The following is a 19,694-nucleotide window of genomic DNA, read 5'->3' as shown; positions in this document are numbered from 1 at the left end:
CGACGGTACATGGAGGAAGAAAAATCACATTCACTCGAGCGCCGTTCCAATTTCTTTAAAGCACTGTTGTTAGCTGTTGCCTTGTCATATTTGATTATTTCGAACTTCCCACATTCACAATTGTCGGACATCCGAGCTGGAGTTGATAATTTGACATGATTAATGAATACATGTTGTAATTAATAACGATGTGATTAAACCATAAGCATCTTTGATTCGTTGCTACTTTTTTTTTCTGAAAAAAATAGAAAAATCGAAAGGGGGCAGTAGGGGCTTTGCCCTTGAAAACCAAAGCAAAGCCCAGGAGCCCCAAACCAGAAGCACCCGCCCCTGGCCCATCTCCTGCTCCTGGTCCCGACCTCGCCTCCAGTTTCCACTCCTGCTCCTCGCCGCCGCCGTCGCCCCACCACCCCCCGCACCATGTACGGCGTCGGCGGCGGCGGGGGCGGCTTCAACGCGCCGTCCACCACCTCCGGCCGGCGCCGCAACCCGGGCGACGAGGAGGAGGACGAGGAGGAGGAGGGCGGCGAGGGCCGCGTCCTGGAGGCGTGGGAGCGCGCGTACGCGGACGACCGCTCGTGGGAGGCGCTGCAGGAGGACGAGTCGGGCCTCCTCCGCCCCATCGACACCAAGACCCTCGTCCACGCGCAGTACCGCCGCCGCCTCCTGCTCCGGTCTGCCGCCGCCGCCACGGCCCGCATCCAGAAGGGGCTCATCCGCTACCTCTACATCGTCATCGACCTCTCCCGGGTTGGTCCCCTTTGCTTCATGCTCTCTGTCGTTCGGCTGGTCACACACCGTCTAGCACCTCGAAGTCGGCTTAGTTGCTTGGGATCAATCGGGTGGTAGCAATGCCGATCGTGCCAATCTCACACTGGCTTGTGGAGTACAATCTCTTGTTCCGTGAGTGGTGGCAGCGCTTACGGGCTATGGAACTTAAGATGTTGTCCTGAGGCCGATTGGAGTGGTGAGCACTGGGATAGTGCAGCCTACCTGTTTCATATGCTTGTATTGCAGGTTCAGTTATAACCTTGTGATTTGTTGTGGATATGATGCAAGATTGCATGAACTGTCCTGGTTCATTTGTCTGTAGAACCTTGCAGGCGAGTGATCTGATCAGTTTCCTTTAGTGCCTTTTGTTCAGCCTCGGGACCTATCTGGGTCGGTTGTCTTATTTGGTCATGCATTCCTATGGGTGGGCTGTGGGTGACACTGTATTTGGCAGATATGAGGTCAACTTTTAAAAACTAACCATGCTATTGTGATATCTCAGGCGCTTAATTAGAAACTTAAGTTTGAGAGATCAATCGTTTTATGCAAGGAAACAGTTAATTAGAATGGTAGTAGATAGGTTTTTGGGAAATTCTAGGCTCTAGTGCGATTCGTATCTATGGCACAGGTATTGTGGATGAAGTTTCCACTAACTCTAGAAACCGATGCTACCTAAAAGTGATCCTATGCGAGTTTCTGATTCATGTTCATGAATTACTCACCAATTGGACGGCTATGACACAATACTTATTTTGGCTCTTGTACATTGACATAGGAATCCTCGTAACCATGAGTCCCGTATTGGATGAATCCTGTTACAATCTGAAACCTCTGATATATATTAGTTTGTCCCCTGATTTGTCTATATTATGTAGCTTAGATATATGTGAAATAGAACGTGCATTTCATCAGATCCCTTTTAATCGTTTCCCCTTATCTATATTATTCTTCTTGGATAGTTGTGTCCGAAGATCCCTTTTGATCATTTCTCCTCATCTAAGAAGTTAATGTTTACTGGGCATTTCATCAGATAGATTTCTATGCAGAATCAGATCATGTGTTAGATGCTTTAATGTTGGCAAGGCTTTCTCCTACAGAATTCTAGCATGATGAGAAGTGCAGGACTAGGATTGCAGGACAAGCAAGCTTTGATGATAGCTGCAAAACTGATCTATAGAACACTCCTGTATGCAGACAAAGTCTAGTATAGTCTTGGCATATACAAAATAAAAGTATAAAAATGTGTTTTTCACTTTTTTTGTATTGAAGCATAGCCTATGGATTGCAAAAGTGAGTGGTTGTTCGTCATTGATGAATTAGGTAGCCTCCTCATGGACTTATTGGATACCGACTTATGGAAACAAATATTCAAGGACTAAAAATGTGAACTTATTTGTCCTCATCAGAACACTTATTGTGAAGTTTATTAATAATACGAATAATGTCTTTTCAGCTGATTGTGCCTTCCTTTAATTTCAATCGAGAAGGGAACAATACTGCTTTAGCTTGAGTTAAAGAATTTTTGCTGATGTGATGAAGCTTTATACGTACATTTTATTTTATGCATTCTTTGGAAAATGCATTTCTGGTGAAGAAGATATCTCCAACCTCCCTGACATTTGTTTGTTCCCTTTAGCATTAGCTACAATGAAAGAAACTTTTTGCTGATTGATGAAGCTTTATACGTACATTTCGGTTTATGCATTCTTAGGAAAATGCATTTCTGGTGAAGATATCTCCAACCTCACTGACATTTGGTTTCTTCCTTTAGCATCCATAAACATTTCAGTTTTTGAAGATTAGTGTGCTTGTTTCTTTTTGTGAAGATTTGTTCTAATGCAAATTATTGTTACATTCTCTTGGTACCTTTGCATTCTCAAAATAGTTATTTACTCATGTAGGCAGCTTCAGAGATGGATTATCGTCCCAGTCGAATGGCTGTTGTTGCAAAACATGCTGAGGCTTTTATAAGAGAATTCTTCGACCAGAATCCCTTGAGCCATGTTGGCCTAGTGACAATTAAAGATGGTATTTCTCATCGGCTGACAGACATTGGAGGGAGCCCAGAATCACAGATTAAGGCTCTGATGGGGAAACTTGAGTGTTCCGGTGATTCGTCTCTGCAGAATGCTCTAGAACTTGTCCATGGTTATTTAGATCAAGTACCATCATATGGTCACAAGGAAGTCTTAATTTTGTACTCTGCCCTAAATACATGTGATCCTGGTGATATCATGGAGACCATAGAAAAATGTAAGAAATCCAAAATTAGATGCTCAGTTATTGGCCTTGCTGCAGAGATCTTCATTTGCAAACATCTCTGTGAAGAGACTGGTGGATCCTACACGGTTGCACTAGACGAGGTGCTGGAAACATGCTTATGATTGCACCCTTGATTATTCAATTTATGTGAATGGCTAGTGACATTTCCTTTCTTTTGGCAGTCTCATTTCAAAGAATTGTTGCTGGAACATGCACCTCCACCTCCTGCAATAGCAGAATATGCTGCAGCTAATTTGATTAAGATGGGTTTTCCACAGAGGGGTCCTGAGGATCTTATCTCTATCTGCTCTTGTCACAAGAAAATAAAGTCTGGGGCTGAAGGTTACATATGTCCTAGATGCAAAGTTAATGTGTGTGAGCTTCCAACAGAATGTCGAACTTGTGGCCTAACACTAGTTAGTTCTCCACACTTGGCAAGGTCATATCATCATCTCTTCCCGGTAGCACCGTTTGATGAGGTTTCCTCTGTCCCAAATAGAATCCAAAGGGGAGTACAAAACTGTTTCGGCTGTCAGCAGAACCTTTTTAACCCTGGTATGCTCATGTCTGCTACTTTTTCAGACTACAAAAGATATCTTAATGCCCTTGCCACCTTGTGCGCACATCTTCTGATGCTACTAAACCTTGTATTTGGTAGCCGTATTTTGTAAATTTGTGCAAAACGATACCTGTCCTTGTTCTAACTATTATCTCCTCAGTGGAGCCTGTCCACCAACTATACTATGTTTGCAAAGACAAAATGGCATACCAGATCCTGGAAGTTACCAAATGATAACCTTCCATTCTTTCTCCAATTATAATCAACAGTCATAGCATGTATTGTTTCTGCAATGGTCTCAAAAGGACAAGTGATAGCTTCTGCATTATTGAGAGAAAAGCCATTAGTTTAACTAGGAATTATGTGAACATTCTAATTTTCCCTAACCAATTTTCATACTTCAGAAGTTCCCATATTTCCTTTCTTGTGACTTTATTTTACACTTTTTTGTTCAATATTACATGTCTTACATGTAGCAGTTACAGGTTCATTAATTATCTCTCAAATATCCTTGCAGATGGCCAAATTAGCCTCCATGTTCGCTGCCCAAAATGCAACCAACACTTCTGCCTGGATTGTGATATTTACATCCATGAGAGCTTGCACAATTGCCCTGGTTGTGAGAGTCAATGTGGTTTCTCATCATAGTGAGATGCCATCACATTCATTATTCATGTGTTGTACCTTAATTCTGAGTCATCATGTCATACTAAAGCTTTCTCAGTGCATTGAAATCGGTGGCAGAGTTGTTTGATGATAAGACAGTGTACAGATATAATGCCCGGCATCCTTTTGTTCTGTTAGATGGAGTAGCTAGTTGAGCTATATCGATACTGAGCAGAGGCTGAAGAGTTGATAGTTTAGCATTTTCCTAGCTAGCAGAGATGCTAAAATTGTATAACGTGACCGGAACATATGACTCTTGCTGTTTTTTCTGAAGCAAGACTATTGTTATTCAGCACCGTGACTCAAGTTTTTACATGCTGAAACTAAGTTGATGTGTAAGGATAGAGAGATACTACTTCGGAGGGAGCTGGGTACATGTTTCAGTTGGTATACCTGACTTTGCGGTGCTGATTATGCATTTAAATATGTATCTATGCCTGTTGCTAGCACTAATGAGATAGGAATGACAAAATGGTTTTGGTATGAGTGTCAGGCAACGTGTGTCGTGGTTTTTGCAGTTGGTAATGGTAGTTCGAGTGTTCTGATGTGCTTGGTGATTTTGCTTGAACTTTATAATTTTGTTCCTTAGCTAACGAAATTCAGAATGATCCGTTCTGGGAAAGGGAATTAATAGAACGGTTTTGATTTATGTGCGTCAGGGTTTAAGGGTCTGTCTGGTCAACAAGAGATTTACATGTCGTGCTATGTAGTTTGGTTGCAATTGATATATGAGAAACTGAAGAAACATCCTAAGTCTTTTAAGAGATTTTATTGCAAAATAAAGGTGGGATAGGAAGAGGAAATGAGAGAGATGATAGGGGGTTAGATGAGAATTTATTTTAAAGAAGCTGTTTGCTGGGAATATGGTTCTGTATGCGCTATCTATATACATGACCGGTACGAGAACTATTTGATGATAATGTCTGGCTTGAGACTCTCATAATTGAACCGAGCAAAGAGAATACTGCACCTGTGTTGCCAGTTGTGGGCTTGAAGTTTGTGCATCACCCTGCAGCTCCCACATTCATCACTGCGGTAGCTCGCACCGCATCTCTTAACGCGATACGGTCCAAATGACCAAATCTCGCATGGTCCTGTATCCTCTGCACAGCTTGCCGGATCAAGCTGATATCTCAAGTGTTTTTTTTATATAATTCTGATAACAACTGAGATCTCAAGTTGATGCTCGCCGGGGAAAAGACAGGAGCAAGCTATCACCTGAAAAGCACGATCGCATCCGACTACCTGAGCGGCGCGCACGCCGCGCGCCTCGTGCGCCATTAAAATTTCGGCCGTCGCGCTCACCGCTCAGCTCACCTGCGCTGTCGAGCTCGAGCAGGCCGGAGCAAGACAGTCCAACGGCTCTCGAGCATCTCCCCCGGCGGTGCGCCGATGGATACGCTCACCTGCACGCACCCGTATACTATCGGCGGCGAAGGGCATCCCCAACCACCGGCGCGACGACAGGAAACATAAATCTCGATCGCTCGGGCGTTCGGCCTGGTTGGGCGAATCTGATTTCTTCCCATTTTTCTTTCCTGCGTCGGCAGGGCGACCACTGGCGACTGACGAGCAGGGGAGAGCGGCCTGCCTGCCTGCCAGTCTCAATACTCTTCTTGTTCAGTAGAGTGGTTGGGAACTTGGGACGAATGGGCGTGGCAGATGACAGACCTGCCGAGCTCTAATCTATTCCGGCGTATGCCATCAGCACCGGGGCTAGTTCCCGGCGTATTTTGGCCGGAGACACGTGCACTCCTTGCTTGCTGTTGCTTCCACGAGCGCGCGAATGAACTTGCCTGCTGAGATGAGAAAACGTGGCAGGAGACGTGCTGGACATCCTGACCGTGCCTGGCCATCAGAGCACAAGCAATCTCGCCAGGCTACCACGCTAGCCGCTCCACTCAAACTTTATATAGGTTTGATTTGATTGGTTTTTTTGAGGGAAGTTTGATTTGATTCGATGAATGAGAATTCCAAGGATTCGGGTTCTGACGCGGCGAGAGGTTGCGGAGGGAAAAGAAAATTCACCGGCCCGGCCCCGGCCAGGATGGCGTAAACCGGCCCAGGGTTCCAGCTAGGCTGGGCCCATCACCGGCACCGCCCACCACCCCCTCCCCACGCTAACCCACTCGTCGCTCTTAATTCAAACCCCCAGCTGGTTCCGTTACTCCTCCCTGTACGCTACTGCCGCCCGCGGGCACGAGAGAGACGAGTCAAACCAAAAACAGCAGGAAGCCGCGCACCCCAAACGCTCCACCTCCACTCCCTCCCATGTCGGCTCTGCTCCCTTCCAAAAACCACCGCCTCTCACCGTCCCCCGAATCCTCCTCCAGCAATCACCGTAGCCCGTAGGCGGGGTGGGTTTAAGAGCCCCCGCGCCCCCCGAGCGGAGTCTGGCAGCCGGTTGGCCGGGAGGAGGCGGTTTGGTTTGCGCGTCGCGGCGATGGAGGGCGCGTGGAGGAAGGTCAGGAAGGCGCTGGGCCGCCGCCTCTGCGCGCACGCCCCCATGTTGGGCGGTGGAGGCGTGCGGTGCGCGACGGCGGGCGCGGGCGTTTGCCGGCGGGATGCCGCGGTGGCGGTGGCGTCGGCGTTGGCGGGCGAGTCGGGGCCGAGCACGCCGGCGGGCGCGCTCCGGAGGTCCAAGTCCGGGGGCAGGCCCTCCTCCTCTTCGTCGTCTTCCAAGGTGAGATTGAGATTCTGAGCGTTTCTGAATTGGGTCGGGGGTTACGATCGAAAAGAAAAAAAAAACGCTCCGGTTTTAACGCTGGGTTGATCGGGAATTGGGACGTGCTGGTAGTTCTGTTTAGCATTTACTAGTGATTTGGAATCGAAATGCTACTGGCGTAACGCGAGCTTTGGTGATTTTGTTGACGATCTCCGTATTGGGTGCGTATCAGTATTCACTACGAAAGTTGACGTTCGCTCCAACTGTTTAAGACTTTTAGGAGGAATTCCTGTGTGCTTCTTCGTCATGATTACGATCGTTGCTTGTATTTGTGCGCTTCTAGTTTTTCTTTTTTTTCCCCTTGTTTTCATCAAGCTTCTCAATTGCACTAACATCATTTCTGCTTGCGCCGCTTTATTCTCTACCGTCAGAAAGAAAAATGCCCAATTATTGTCAAAATAAGAAGGAAACCTGCAATTTCCGTGTTTTTGTAAGAAGAGATTCATAAGAGGTATCGTGCCAGCTGTGGTGTGCTCTGCTCTGTATCGTCCAATGTGTCTGTTAGTTAATTCTTCATCGCTCAATTACTTCTGTCCTGGTTTGAGAGAAGAGAGATTGATATTGTGCCAGCTGTTGTCTGACTCTGACGTTTCTATGTTAGTCAATGGCTTTCCTTAGATAACTGCTTAACGCAAGCCTCTTCCCTATCCCATCCACTGTATCTGCATGACTGTACTCCACTTGCCCTCGTCCCTGAAAAGGAAAGAGAAAAGCTTGCTTCTTGCTCATCACCGGCCCGTGGTCGTCACGTGTAGCGAGCCCCACTCTTTCCTCCTACCAACAGCTTTCTTTATTTACGGCAGATGTTCCAACTTGACAGCTGCTATCCATTATATGGGATGCCAATTGCCCAACTGATAGTTGACTGCTACTTTATATTCTTATGTGTCCTTTATGTCTCAATGGCATGAGAAATGTGTACCAATTTGACAAGTAACCTCACATGGATTGTCTCATTGATTTTTCATTTTTCGGTTTCATGCATGCACCAACTTGGCACAAAAGGGGAGAAAACAGTAAAGGAGTTCTGCTTTACATGTGATGCATGATTTTTTTATTGTGATCACGAAGTCGGTATCTTTTCCTATTTAATCAGGAGTGCAGCCTATGCTAGGTTGAAATTTTATTGGCTTTCTATTAGGGTATTCAGTTAAGTTGTCACAGGATAAATCTTCGGGCTGACTTTACTTCTCATGCCGAAATAACTCTGAGCCTCTGACCATATGCAACCACTAAATTCATGATTGATTGCGGTGAAACTTGTAGTGATGACAAATGCTTTATCCATAAAGTGAATGATGAACTACATCGGTATTACAACATGTGGATGGTTATTTTTGCTCATTTCCTGGGTATGCTATCGGTGACAGGTGTTTAGCTGCGGGTCAAAGGGTGTGCTTGGTATGGAAATATCAATTCTTATTTCAAGGTTTTGCAAGCAATTTAATAGTTCGTCTCTTACTGTTTGTGCCAACCAATAGACATTGACTGATGCGTTACCTCAATCGAATTTGGTCGGCACCAGCCAAAAGTGCTAGTTTTAATGTTCGCCTTCCATGTCATTGCCGCATGGTAAAATTGATTTTTGTTGCCTGCTTAACTTGAATGTGTAAAGTAATATTTGACTATTAGAGATGCAACTGTGCTCGGACGAATGTAATACCAATGATACTAGTATAAAGAATTTGTATGCGCACATTTGTTTTTAGAAAATAATTTATAGTGGGGCAATGGTGCATATGCTACCTGAACATGAACTCCATATGCGCACGTGTGATTTTGTGGGATGGGGTTGGATGAATTAAATTTGATTAGAGGCTTGTGTAGTGCAGTAAAAAGAAGAGTTGCATTAACATATGCATGGCTTCAATGGAGACAGATGTTACCTTGTGCTTTGGTCAACTCGTGAAAAGATAGGCCCTTCCTTGGCAGTCCTTGCAAAGATGCATCTGTGATCGACTTGTTTGAGCTAGACAGGATAGCTGGGATGGTGTATTGGTTATCAGCTGTTCTATTCTGATTGGGCTGGATAATTGGATGATGCAGAAATGATAGAAGATGCTTCGGTAGGTGGAATTATTAGGAGTCTTCACAGTCAAAATGAAACTTAAACTGTATATGTAATGAACTGGAATTGCAAATTTTGTCTAGCAGATAAAAGAAAAACTGTCTGTACTGACCTCTATGTTGTAAGCTAGGTAAGCTCTTTTTTTTTTTAAAAAAAAAATCTGTTCACGTCCACGTGTTCATTGAATATACATGCTATTCAAAGTACTAGCAGTTATTTCTGTATAATTCAAAGGGATTAAGCTAATATTTTTTTGTTTGTTTCTACTTCAACAGGGGAAATGTGCAATATGCTATGCTAGCATGAGATCTGGCCATGGCCAAGCCCTGTTTACTGCAGAGTGTTCTCACATGTTCCATTTTCACTGTATCTCATCTAATGTAAAACATGGAAACTATGTCTGTCCAGTTTGCCGAGCAAAGTGGAAAGAGATACCCTGTCGCTCACTATCTTCTACTAGCCCTCATGGAAGAATTGGAGGTAACCAAAGTCGATCTTCCCAGCAAGATCCCCATATGGCTCTTCGCCGGCAAGTTTCAAACTGTCGGCGAGAGGTCCGTCGCTTACATACTTCCGAGCCAGCAGACTACAATGATGATGAACCTTTGCAGCACAAAGAGGCTTTTGACAATGTTAATTCTGGATCTGGTAAAACTGCCCAGATCAGCTCATACCCAGAATTCCAATCTGTTGTGGAGTCATCATGTCTAAATGGGTTTGATATTCTGATTCATGTGAAGGCCCCCACTTCTAGCTCAGATCACGTCACAGGCAGCTTGGTCCATGAAAGCTCTGTGAGGTCATCAAGCCGAGCTCCTGTTGATCTTGTTACTGTCCTTGATGTTAGTGGTAGTATGGCGGGCACAAAGCTAACACTCCTCAAGCAGGCTATGGGTTTTGTTGTTCAGCACCTTCGGTCATCCGACCGCCTTTCAGTCATTGTCTTTTCATCTACTGCCCAAAGACTGTTCCCCCTTCGACGAATGTCACATCATGGCAGGCAGCAGGCCTTGCAGGCAATCAACTCACTTGGTTCCGGTGGTGGTACAAACATTGCCGATGCACTAAAGAAAGCTGTGAAGGTGATTGAGGACCGCAGCTATAAGAATTCAGTATGCAGTATCATTCTTCTGTCAGATGGCCAAGATACCTACAGCATTTCCTCAAATTCCCAAGGAACATCAGCAGCTTGTAGGTCACTTGTTCCATCTTCTATTCTAAATGAACACCATATGGTGCCCCTGCATGCTTTTGGATTTGGAGCAGATCATGATTCAGATACATTGCATTCGATTGCTGAAGCTTCTGGTGGCACCTTTTCTTTTATTGAGGATGAAGGTGTGATGCAAGATGCCTTTGCTCAATGCATTGGTGGGCTTCTTAGTGTTTCTGTTCAGGAGATGCATCTTAGCATGAAATGTATTGATCCTGGTGTTCAACTCCGTTCCATCAAATGTGGTAGCTATCCAAGTAGAGTGGCAAGAGATGGACGAAGTGGATCTGTTGATATCGGTCACTTGTATGCTGATGAGGAGAGAGACATTTTGCTATCAGTGACCGTCCCAAAATCTAGTGAACAGACTTCACTATTGAGAGTTACTTGTGCTTACAAAGATCCTGTAACAAACGCGACTATCAAGATTGAAGGTGACGAGGTGAAGATCAAGAGGCCAACATCCACCTTATCTGAACCAGTATCCATTGAAGTTGATCGAGAGAGGAACCGTATACAAGCTGCCAGTTCTATTGAGTCTGCACGTGCTGCTGCCGAGAGGGGTGCTCTCTCCGAGGCCGTCACTATTCTTGAAGATTGCCGGAGGGTACTATCACAGTCCTTTGCAAGCCAGAACGGGGACCGCCTATGCATGGCCCTTGATGCAGAGTTAAGAGAGATGCAGGAGAGGATGGCGAGCCGCCAACTCTATGAGGCTTCAGGGAGGGCATATATGCTGTCTGGACTGAGCTCTCACTCATGGCAGAGAGCGACAACACGCGGAGACTCTACAGATAGCACAACTCTTGTTCACTCGTATCAAACACCATCTATGGCTCAGATGCTGGAGCATTCCCAGAACTTCAGCTCTTCGCCTCGGAGCCAAAGGCCACAGGTCCGGGGAGCGAGGCCGGTCTTGGAGAAGCCTCAGCCAAGGTAATTCGCCATCATCTCGGCAACGAAATGTCCTGATGGTGAAAGGTTCATCTTAGGTTGCCTAGTCTTAGCAAGATTGCTGGTACTTAAGTAGTACCTATACCTATTTGTTCGTTTGCTTATTCGAGTCCTTGGTTGGGTTATTATACAGAAGAAATTGAGGCGCGAGGTGGGGGAGTACCGAATACCTTGCAGGAGTCTACATGTACTTCTGTAGAATGTGAAGGATTAATATTTGGGAAAGTGGTTGGAGATGTAAATAGATTGGTCCCTGAAAATTTGTTACCATTCCAGTTTTTTTGGAAACATGGAATTAAGTCACGAACCATTTCGCTTGATCTTTGGTAGAGTGTTGTTAGCAGAAGGAAAGACAGGAATTACAGTGTTCGTAGCGTATAAGACGCATAGGGAGTCAGGGACTACGGATATGGACTGCGGCAAGCATAAACCCCCTGCTCAAGGCCACAGGCGCAGACCACCGCATCCGCCACGGCCTCGCGTCTCTGCAGCGCGCCCACGCTGTGGGCGTACACGGGGGCACCGCACGACGACGTCCTCCACGCGCTTCTCGACGTGCCGAACCCGGGGACGCGTAACTCTTTCCACGCATGTATTCCTAGTAGTGTGATAGAGGCTATGTTTCCGGAATTTTACTACTCCTCTTCCCAAGAGGACTGAAGGGGTTGGAGGACTTGTAGGGAATTCAATCCCTTGCAATTCTCTTCAGTCCTCTTCGTCAAGTCCTAAAAACACTAAATTTGCAAGGTAGTACGTACATCTAATTTGGGAATTGCATGGAAGATTAGAACGGTCCTGATCCGCCGCCAGCCCGCCGGCGAGCTCGTCCCGCAGGAACCACGGCACCACCAGCTCCTGCCCCCACGCCCTGGCCACGGCGCCCTCGGCCTCCCGCCTCCGGCGCGCGCAGAACGCCGGCACGGTGCCCCTGCCGAGGAACGCGTCCCCGTAGGACACCACCCCACCGCGGTCGCGAGCTCGCCGAGCCCGTGTTGTCGGCGTGGGCCGTGACGTTGAACACCGGCGAGACCGTCGGCCGGCCGCGCGCCGAGAGGTCCCGCCCCGGGTCCAGGCCGGCGACGGCCACCGAGTACCTGGGATGTACGGCGCGCTCCGTGTTCCGTGCACGAGGCGGAGCAGAAGCCCCTGTGTGTGCCGTATGCGACGCAGGAAGCACAAAACGTCTCCAGCACTACCGCGTGGCGCATGCACCGAATACGGTGGGAGAAGAGGTGACACACATAGGATTTTTATCCGACGCAAAAGGATATATTCCCTCCATTTTTATTTACATATCGTATTAGTTTGTTCTAAATTAAACTTGGCTAACTTTGATCAAATTTATAGAAAATATATATTTGGTATTATAAATATCATTAGTTTTTTCTATAAATTTGATCAAAGTTGGCCAAATTTAACTTGGGGTAAACCTTTAGGATAAACCTAATACGATATATAAATAAAAATAAAGGGAGTGGAAAGAAGAGACTGTTATTTGTGGTCACATATATGCATGGCTTATCATTGGGTATCATGCATTTAGACTGCATACAGACAATCCACGCATTGGTTCCTTAGTCATGGTAAGCAGGCCAATGGCACGGCAAAGCCGCGCTGGGTTTCTAGCACACAGTACTAAGCTAGGTAGTCCAATTATCAACACGGGAAATATACAACAGGCCAATGGCACGGCAAAGAACTTGTGTATCTAAGATCTTGCAAAATCTATATAAAAATAAATATAGCTCTAAATGATATGAGACAAGTTTTGTTAGATCCATAATGTTGTTCTCCACATGTTAAACATATGTTTGCTAAAAAAAATCATTTTTCATTATTTCCAGAATTTGTTTTTGCTCATCAAGCATAAGTCAATATAGTTGAGGGAGGGGGACTCAGATTCGTGTGTGGTAGTTGAGCTGTTGGATTGGATTTCGAGGGTGGATACGTGAAAAGTCACGCCGACTGAACCAGAATCCGGAGCCCTCCTGGTGCTGGGGGACAGGGGAGTGGGGATGCGGTCTTGTTAGGTGGATGACATGTGGGGTCAGGACAAATTCTTCCGTTCGATGATGAGCCGGGCCTCGTGGACTGAATGCCGACGGGCATGCCGCATGCAGCGAGAGCCGTTGTTTCCATTGGGCCCATGCGACTCCGTGGGTTTGAGCCAGGCTTTACAATGTAATGGGCTGTCATCTATATTGGGCTTAAGTGATCCATCTTTTACATAGCTATGCAGACCCATGCAGTGGAGTGGGCTGAGAATTTGAACACAAAGTATCAGCCCGTGCAAAAAGGCCACGGTATTCCACCTAGCAAGCACTGACGGCCCATACACCCGACGGTTTTCATACTGCGTCAGGGGTTCCCGCCACACCACCCGGCTACTCTCGCCGTGGCATCAGTCCGCACTGATCACAGGCCTGAACAATTTCGCCCCCGCCTAAAACGCCGGCAACTTCGACCGGTACTTGTACTTCGACACTGGAGCCTCCTCGCACATGCCGTCGACCCCTGGTACCATTCACATCTCTCCCTCTTCTTTTACGTTTGTATACATTTACTATAAAACCCTGAGATCAACGGAATACAACTAGCGTTGGCTCTCACGATCTCTCTTCAAAGAGATTTTCACCTCTTGAAAACATTAGGTGCATCAGCATTTGAACTCTACAGATCAACAGCATCCTACCTACACTAATCATCATTCACAGCATGCAAGTTTAATGAAGAAAGAGTACCAAACTTACAATTTCTGCGTCCTCTGTCATCTCAATCATTAGGATGGGAGCAGCAGGAGAACATAGGGGTCTTGAATTGCAGTGGCAGGTACACTGTGTTCTTGGAGGATGGCAAGGCTATGTTGATTGGAGGAGTGCCATGGGGTTTTGTTCAATCTGTCTCCATATATCAATAATTTGATCCTTTCTGTTGCAATTGTGGAAGTCCCTGTATTTTTACTAACGGTCGGTGAGTTCTACCTCATTGTTTTGTGCTAAGGAGCTTTGATCTTGAACCTGTCCTTAGTCCATCCCACCCACCATCGCTGAAATTTATATGTTTGAGTGAACTGTAGCCTAAAAGTTTTCAGATGTTGGTCTCATCCTTGACTTTAGAGCCATGGCAAGATAGGTTCGGTACTTTGCTGCTGCTCCCTTCTTACTTACTGTTCCTAGCTGCAGTTTCTCTGCGAGACGTCCATAAAAAAATTAAAGCATTTTCTTCTATTTTTGTTAACAAGTGTTGCCAATTAGAGATGGAAGGATTAAGAATTTCCAGCCGAATGCTTCGTGTGTCAGACTTCCTAATCTGTTGTAGTCTCTAACAGAGCAATGGGAGTGCGCCAACCAAGTGGTGCACCATTTTTCTAATTCAGATTGAAACCACAGCCAACGCTCTTTGCTCGGCGCCCAATTCACTAATTAATAATGTGGCATCCAACAATTGAAATCTTACAGATTTGCAACAAGATTATCATCTAGTATTACGCAGTTACTGTTAAAACTCAGAATTATAATCCATTATTACAGATCATTGGGCATGATCTTTGAAGTTACATATGTCGACTAAGTGAAACAGATTTTTTGAAATCACAATACAGTTTTTTTTTCATACTACCTATATGCACCCTTGTCGAGGATATCATCTAGGCTCTAATTCTGTTACTGTCAGCTTATTTGTGGAGCATTCAGGTTGCTTAGCGTTTGACGTTATTCTCATCATCAAGGCCATAAATCTTATAAATGAACCTTGGCTTCGAAGGAGCTGGCATTGTAGTAGATTTTCGTAGGAGCCAGATTACCACATTGGACATGGCTGGTCTATCCCTCGGATCGTCTTGAATGCATAGGAGTGCAATTTGTAAGCATTTGAGGACATCGCCTTCAGAACAGATGGGATGCAATGCAATGATGGATCCAATACATGTATGAGGAAATTCCTTCAATGCTATTAGAATCTACACACATCCCTTATGTGCCATCTAAAATTATAACTTCCCCTCTATACCATCAATTTGAATTTTAGTTCCCCTCCCTGCCACTGCCGTCACTATGGCAGTCACTTTTATGGATACGGCGTTACCTCTCTCCGTTCTCTCTTCTTCGCTCCCCTCCTCTCCTGTTCACGCCACCAGATCGAGCCGACGGCGACCCAAATCGGCACGGGCGCCCATGTTAGATCCGGATCCGTGCGCAAGCTCGCTATCCCAGCGTCCAACCTCGCTGTTTCGGTGCCCCCGCCGCGCCAACCTTTAGCGCGAGTGGGCAGAGTGTTTCTCTGCTCCGCCATGGCCGGAGGCGCTGAGCAAATGAAGCTCAAATCGTTGGCGTGGGTAGCGGTCATGGTGGCAGCTGGTGTGTGGTGGAATCGGGTCCTGCTGCCTCCATGAATCCATTTTGCATCGTTGGAAGGTGGAAGATGGTTGATACTTCGTCGATGGCTTGCAGCTTGCTGTCATTGGCACAGGTTCTAGCGCTCGATAAGGGAATGGAACCAGGGGGGAGCAGCGCTGGCGTGCGCTAGATGAGCTCTCTACGTCCTAGCGCCGAGTCGTCCTGCGCGACTCTGTGAAGGGCGCGACCGCCTTGTGGCTCCAGCGTTGCCGAGACGGCGACGAACTGGAGCGCCGCGGAGGCAGCGGCCTCGAATTCGCGCATCTCCTACAGACAGCCAGCCAACCCGTGCCATCCACCGCGTTCTCGTCACCATCCCCGCCGACAAGTTGATGGCCCGTGCGGCGTCGAGAGCATACCTGAGCGATGCATGTCCCATTAATACCCGTAGCTGTCTCTATCTCAGGGCCTCCATGGTTGCATGTTGCCTCTCTTCCTCCTTTGTTCTGCCTGTTTTTCTGAATTCTAGAGTGCCCATGGGTTCCACTTGTCAGCCTGACATACTGAAGTAAGTTAACAGACCTCTTGACGGCAATGGCTGATAGGGGAAGCAAAATTAAAACCAATGGCATGCAAGGAAGCTATATTTTTTTATGGCATACAAGGGATAAGTATAGATTTAAATGGCAAAGAAGAAATTTTCTCTGCATGTATTATTGTCCTGTTAATCCAATTCTCCCATACCTCCTGTGTACAAAGCAATTATGCGTCAGGACTAAGGGTAAACATATCACACACATACATACAGGAAATCACTAAAACCATCTACTAACTTCAATCAGAAGAAGATTATCACCATTTCTCCTTGCAGTTAGTATCTCCAAAACGATGATGCCAAAGCTGTAAACATCTGATCTGGGGGGACACTTCACCCAACATAGCGTATTCAGGAGCCATATAACCCCTGCAAGTTGAAAGCACCTAATTACTGGGTCAAATAAAGTAATACAGCTTAATTATTAAAAATGACAGTTTGATGCAGCTCACGTACCGTGTTCCTGATGGGTCTCTTGTGCTATGATTTGAGTGACCCTCGCTTACACTAGCAAGCCCGAAGTCCGATATTTTTGGATTGAGATCCGCCTCTAGCAAAATATTCTCCGGCTTCAAGTCTCTGTGGATAACCCTCAAACGGCAGTCATCATGCAGATATAGAAAACCCCATGCAACACCGCAAATTATCTTATAACATTTACTCCAAGATAAATATGTCCTCCGCTTCTCTTCATCTATATATGAAAAGAAAACAATATGGAACAAAACTAAAAAAAAGGTAGAACTGTACAGGACAAATGGATGCGAAAAGGAGAAGTAATAAGTGTTGCAATCAAATTAATATGATTATTGCTACATTCAAAAAGTTCTTGGAACAAGAAGTGATTCACACTTTTCAAAAAGTTCTTGGAGCAAGAAGTGACTCATCAGTACAAAAAGTAAAGGCAGCAAGGGTCTTGTTTGGAATGTACTCATAAACGAGTGACATATCGTCTTTGTCTATCGATGCCCCCATTAGCTTTACTAAATTTTTATGTTGAAGTTTTGCTGCAGAAACTAGTTCGTTTTTGAGTTCCCGGAGTCCTTGTTGTGATCCTTTTGTTAGTCGTTTTACAGCTATCTCCATGCCATCTGGCAGCGGACCCTAAAAACCAGGGATGAAAGTGGAGCGGATAATTTCCGCATCCGATCTGATCCGAATCCAAATTTTGCGGATATGGAGAAGAGTTTTTGATATCCACACAGATATGGATAATCTGAATCCGATTATATACGGATGCAGTGTAGGATATGGTATTAGCAAAATCCGGCGAATATGGATTATCCGATAATTGAACGTAGATAATCCGAGGCTTATAATAGGATATTCGACTACTTTTGCGAGCCCAACAGACTATACAAATCAACCCAAACCCAAATACACACATAATATTTTCATAGCCCATTAACCAACAAAGAAGGATAAATGAGGGATTTGCTCAATAAAGAATCTTTATTTTATTTTACGTGTTCGCTCTGTATACTTAAGTGCGAACTGAGAATTTGTAATAACTTTTGTTCGATGTTAAATTTGAAGTGTTACAGTCAACTTAAATATGTCGGAAACTATAAAGGTGAGTATTTTTAATGATATTCTGCTTATTTATGGTTTTAGTTTAGGAATTATAAATCAACATAAAATCCTACACATAAACATGTATTATCCGACTATTTTAATCCGCATTCGGTCTGACACCGACCCGACTCCACACCGCATCTGATATTCTTAAAAACCTATAGCCGAGTACGTATCCGTGTAGTATCAGCTCCGCTCCGCATCCGATAAAAAAATATGGATAATGATATGGAAAAGGTATTAGCCGCTCCAATACGATCCGTTTTATCCCTACTAAAAATGAAACTTAAAGCAATTAATAACTGTGAAATAATTTTTAATTGTAACTGATACACTCTGTTTCTAACCATGAATTATGTGATCTGCAAAACATGGGAAAGAACATGGCAACGACAACCCAGGAAACACATACTAAATGTATCTTTGTTTACCTTGTATACTTTCCCAAATCCACCTTCGCCCAGCTCATTTTCTTCCGCAAAGTTTCCTGTTGACATTCTTATTATTATGGATGGGTCCCAGAGCACTTTTTTAAATTCTTCAACATTCTCTAAGCACGCTGCATGTATTTTAACAAGTGAAGAACAAAAAATGTGCAAAGTGCAAAGTAATGTTTACTGCAATGGTCTTACTTGATGGGGTTTTCGTTGATCTTGATCTCTTCCACCATAGACCTACCAAAGCAGTCAAAATAATGCTACAGACCACCAGTATGGTAAATATTATTGGCAGGAAGTCTTTTTTTTGTTTGCGCATGATAATAATAGTAGAGAAGCAGAGCAAGAAAAAAAAATTCATATAATCAGAGTGGTTTAGAAATTAGAATGATAAATCAGGGTTTTTTTTTTACCTTTTTGTCCTCCGACAATAATGTTTACCAGTAGTTGAGGTGGTGGCCCATTTACCAAGCTTCCTAAATAAGTCAGGTTTGTTTCTGGGATCTCACTTACCAAAGTACCTCTATTAAGCACAGCATAGGACTAACTTTATAAAATTTGTACGTACTCAAAATATTGTACATCTTTCTCTTACATAGCTCCTTCGGTATGGCCTATGAAGTAGGTGAGCACGTAGGCATGGAAGATTTCAAAGCATGCCATGCAGGGGCGGATCTACAGGGGGCTAGGGGGCTCAAGCCCCCCCTCCCCCCAACCCCACACACATCCCACCTCCCCAAGATCAATGGATACCCTCTCTATTTTGAAAGAAAGAATGAAGAAGAAAAAGAAGATGAGCCCCCTCTTCGTATGTTGGCTGGATTCACTACTAATGCCATGCACTCATTTTTAGATAGGTCCGGGGTCATTGCATGTAACTGTAGAATGTGGGGATATCTGGTACGGCAAGAGATGAAGATGCCAATCTCTTCTGATGGTTTGATGCAAACTCTATTGTTCTATTTATCAAGGTGAACAGGACAAATTTTAGGGATGGTGCAATCGAATTCATGGTTGTGTTTGTCGGTTGGATTATCAAGGCAGGTAATTCAGGAACTATCACGATGATATAGGGAGTCGGATTCTCTCACGATGATATAGGGAGTCCGATTCTTGACTCAGTTCGTCTCAGAAGACACAATCACTCCTTAGAAACCCCCCCTTCCAAACCTAAAGGCGTGCTGAAATTGATTTCGATTTCAGGTCCATGTACTATATGTTAGGTAAATAGCATTTCTCTTATTTAAAATTGGTCCTGATTTAGAGCAGTATAATTTGCCTACATCTATGGAGCTATTATCATCTATAAAAATCCGCCAAAAATTGCTTGGCGCCAGGAAAATTATCCACGGAACCAGGAAGAATTAGAATACACATCCTAAAAATTGCTCGGCGCCAGAATTTCTATGTGAGTAATTCCTAATTTTTTATGACTGGAAAGATAACAGCATTTTAGGCAACCGGAAAAATATGAAGATCATATCAGGTTCGTAGAGTGACTATACAAAACTTGGAGAGGCACATGCCTGCCTGTC

At 44.9% G+C, this 19,694-nt stretch overlaps 2 protein-coding genes across 2 annotated transcripts; both read left to right on the top strand.

Moving 5' to 3' along the window:
* Positions 1-316: 316 nt before the first annotated feature.
* Positions 317-4,581, top strand: LOC112901324 (general transcription factor IIH subunit 2). The gene is made up of 4 exons (XM_025970212.1): positions 317-750; positions 2,673-3,134; positions 3,216-3,588; positions 4,110-4,581. The coding sequence occupies exons 1-4, from the start codon at positions 421-423 to the stop codon at positions 4,238-4,240; spliced, it is 1,296 nt and encodes a 431-aa protein (XP_025825997.1). The 5' UTR covers positions 317-420; the 3' UTR covers positions 4,241-4,581.
* A 1,866-nt stretch (positions 4,582-6,447) lies between these two features.
* LOC112901418 (E3 ubiquitin-protein ligase WAV3-like) lies at positions 6,448-11,538 on the top strand. Its single transcript, XM_025970335.1, has 3 exons — positions 6,448-6,941; positions 9,327-11,200; positions 11,352-11,538. The coding sequence occupies exons 1-3, from the start codon at positions 6,702-6,704 to the stop codon at positions 11,359-11,361; spliced, it is 2,124 nt and encodes a 707-aa protein (XP_025826120.1). The 5' UTR covers positions 6,448-6,701; the 3' UTR covers positions 11,362-11,538.
* Positions 11,539-19,694: the final 8,156 nt, after the last annotated feature.

Source organism: Panicum hallii, chromosome 7 (assembly GCF_002211085.1).
Source record: "Panicum hallii strain FIL2 chromosome 7, PHallii_v3.1, whole genome shotgun sequence".
In the NCBI taxonomy this organism is placed as follows: domain Eukaryota; kingdom Viridiplantae; phylum Streptophyta; class Magnoliopsida; order Poales; family Poaceae; genus Panicum; species Panicum hallii.
Note: the sequence above shows the minus strand (reverse complement) of the source record. Positions and strands in the feature narration are given on the sequence as shown.

What these genes read in the sequence shown, in the direction of transcription:
- LOC112901324 (XM_025970212.1), top strand. Translation starts at nt 421, where the DNA reads ATGTACGGCGTCGGCGGCGGCGGGGGCGGCTTCAACGCGCCGTCCACC. An exon ending in TCGTCATCGACCTCTCCCGG is followed by an intron (nt 751 to 2,672) that starts GTTGGTCCCCTT and finishes TTACTCATGTAG; the next exon opens with GCAGCTTCAGAGATGGATTA. An exon ending in ACACGGTTGCACTAGACGAG is followed by an intron (nt 3,135 to 3,215) that starts GTGCTGGAAACA and finishes TTCTTTTGGCAG; the next exon opens with TCTCATTTCAAAGAATTGTT.
- LOC112901418 (XM_025970335.1), top strand. Translation starts at nt 6,702, where the DNA reads ATGGAGGGCGCGTGGAGGAAGGTCAGGAAGGCGCTGGGCCGCCGCCTC. An exon ending in CCTCTTCGTCGTCTTCCAAG is followed by an intron (nt 6,942 to 9,326) that starts GTGAGATTGAGA and finishes CTACTTCAACAG; the next exon opens with GGGAAATGTGCAATATGCTA.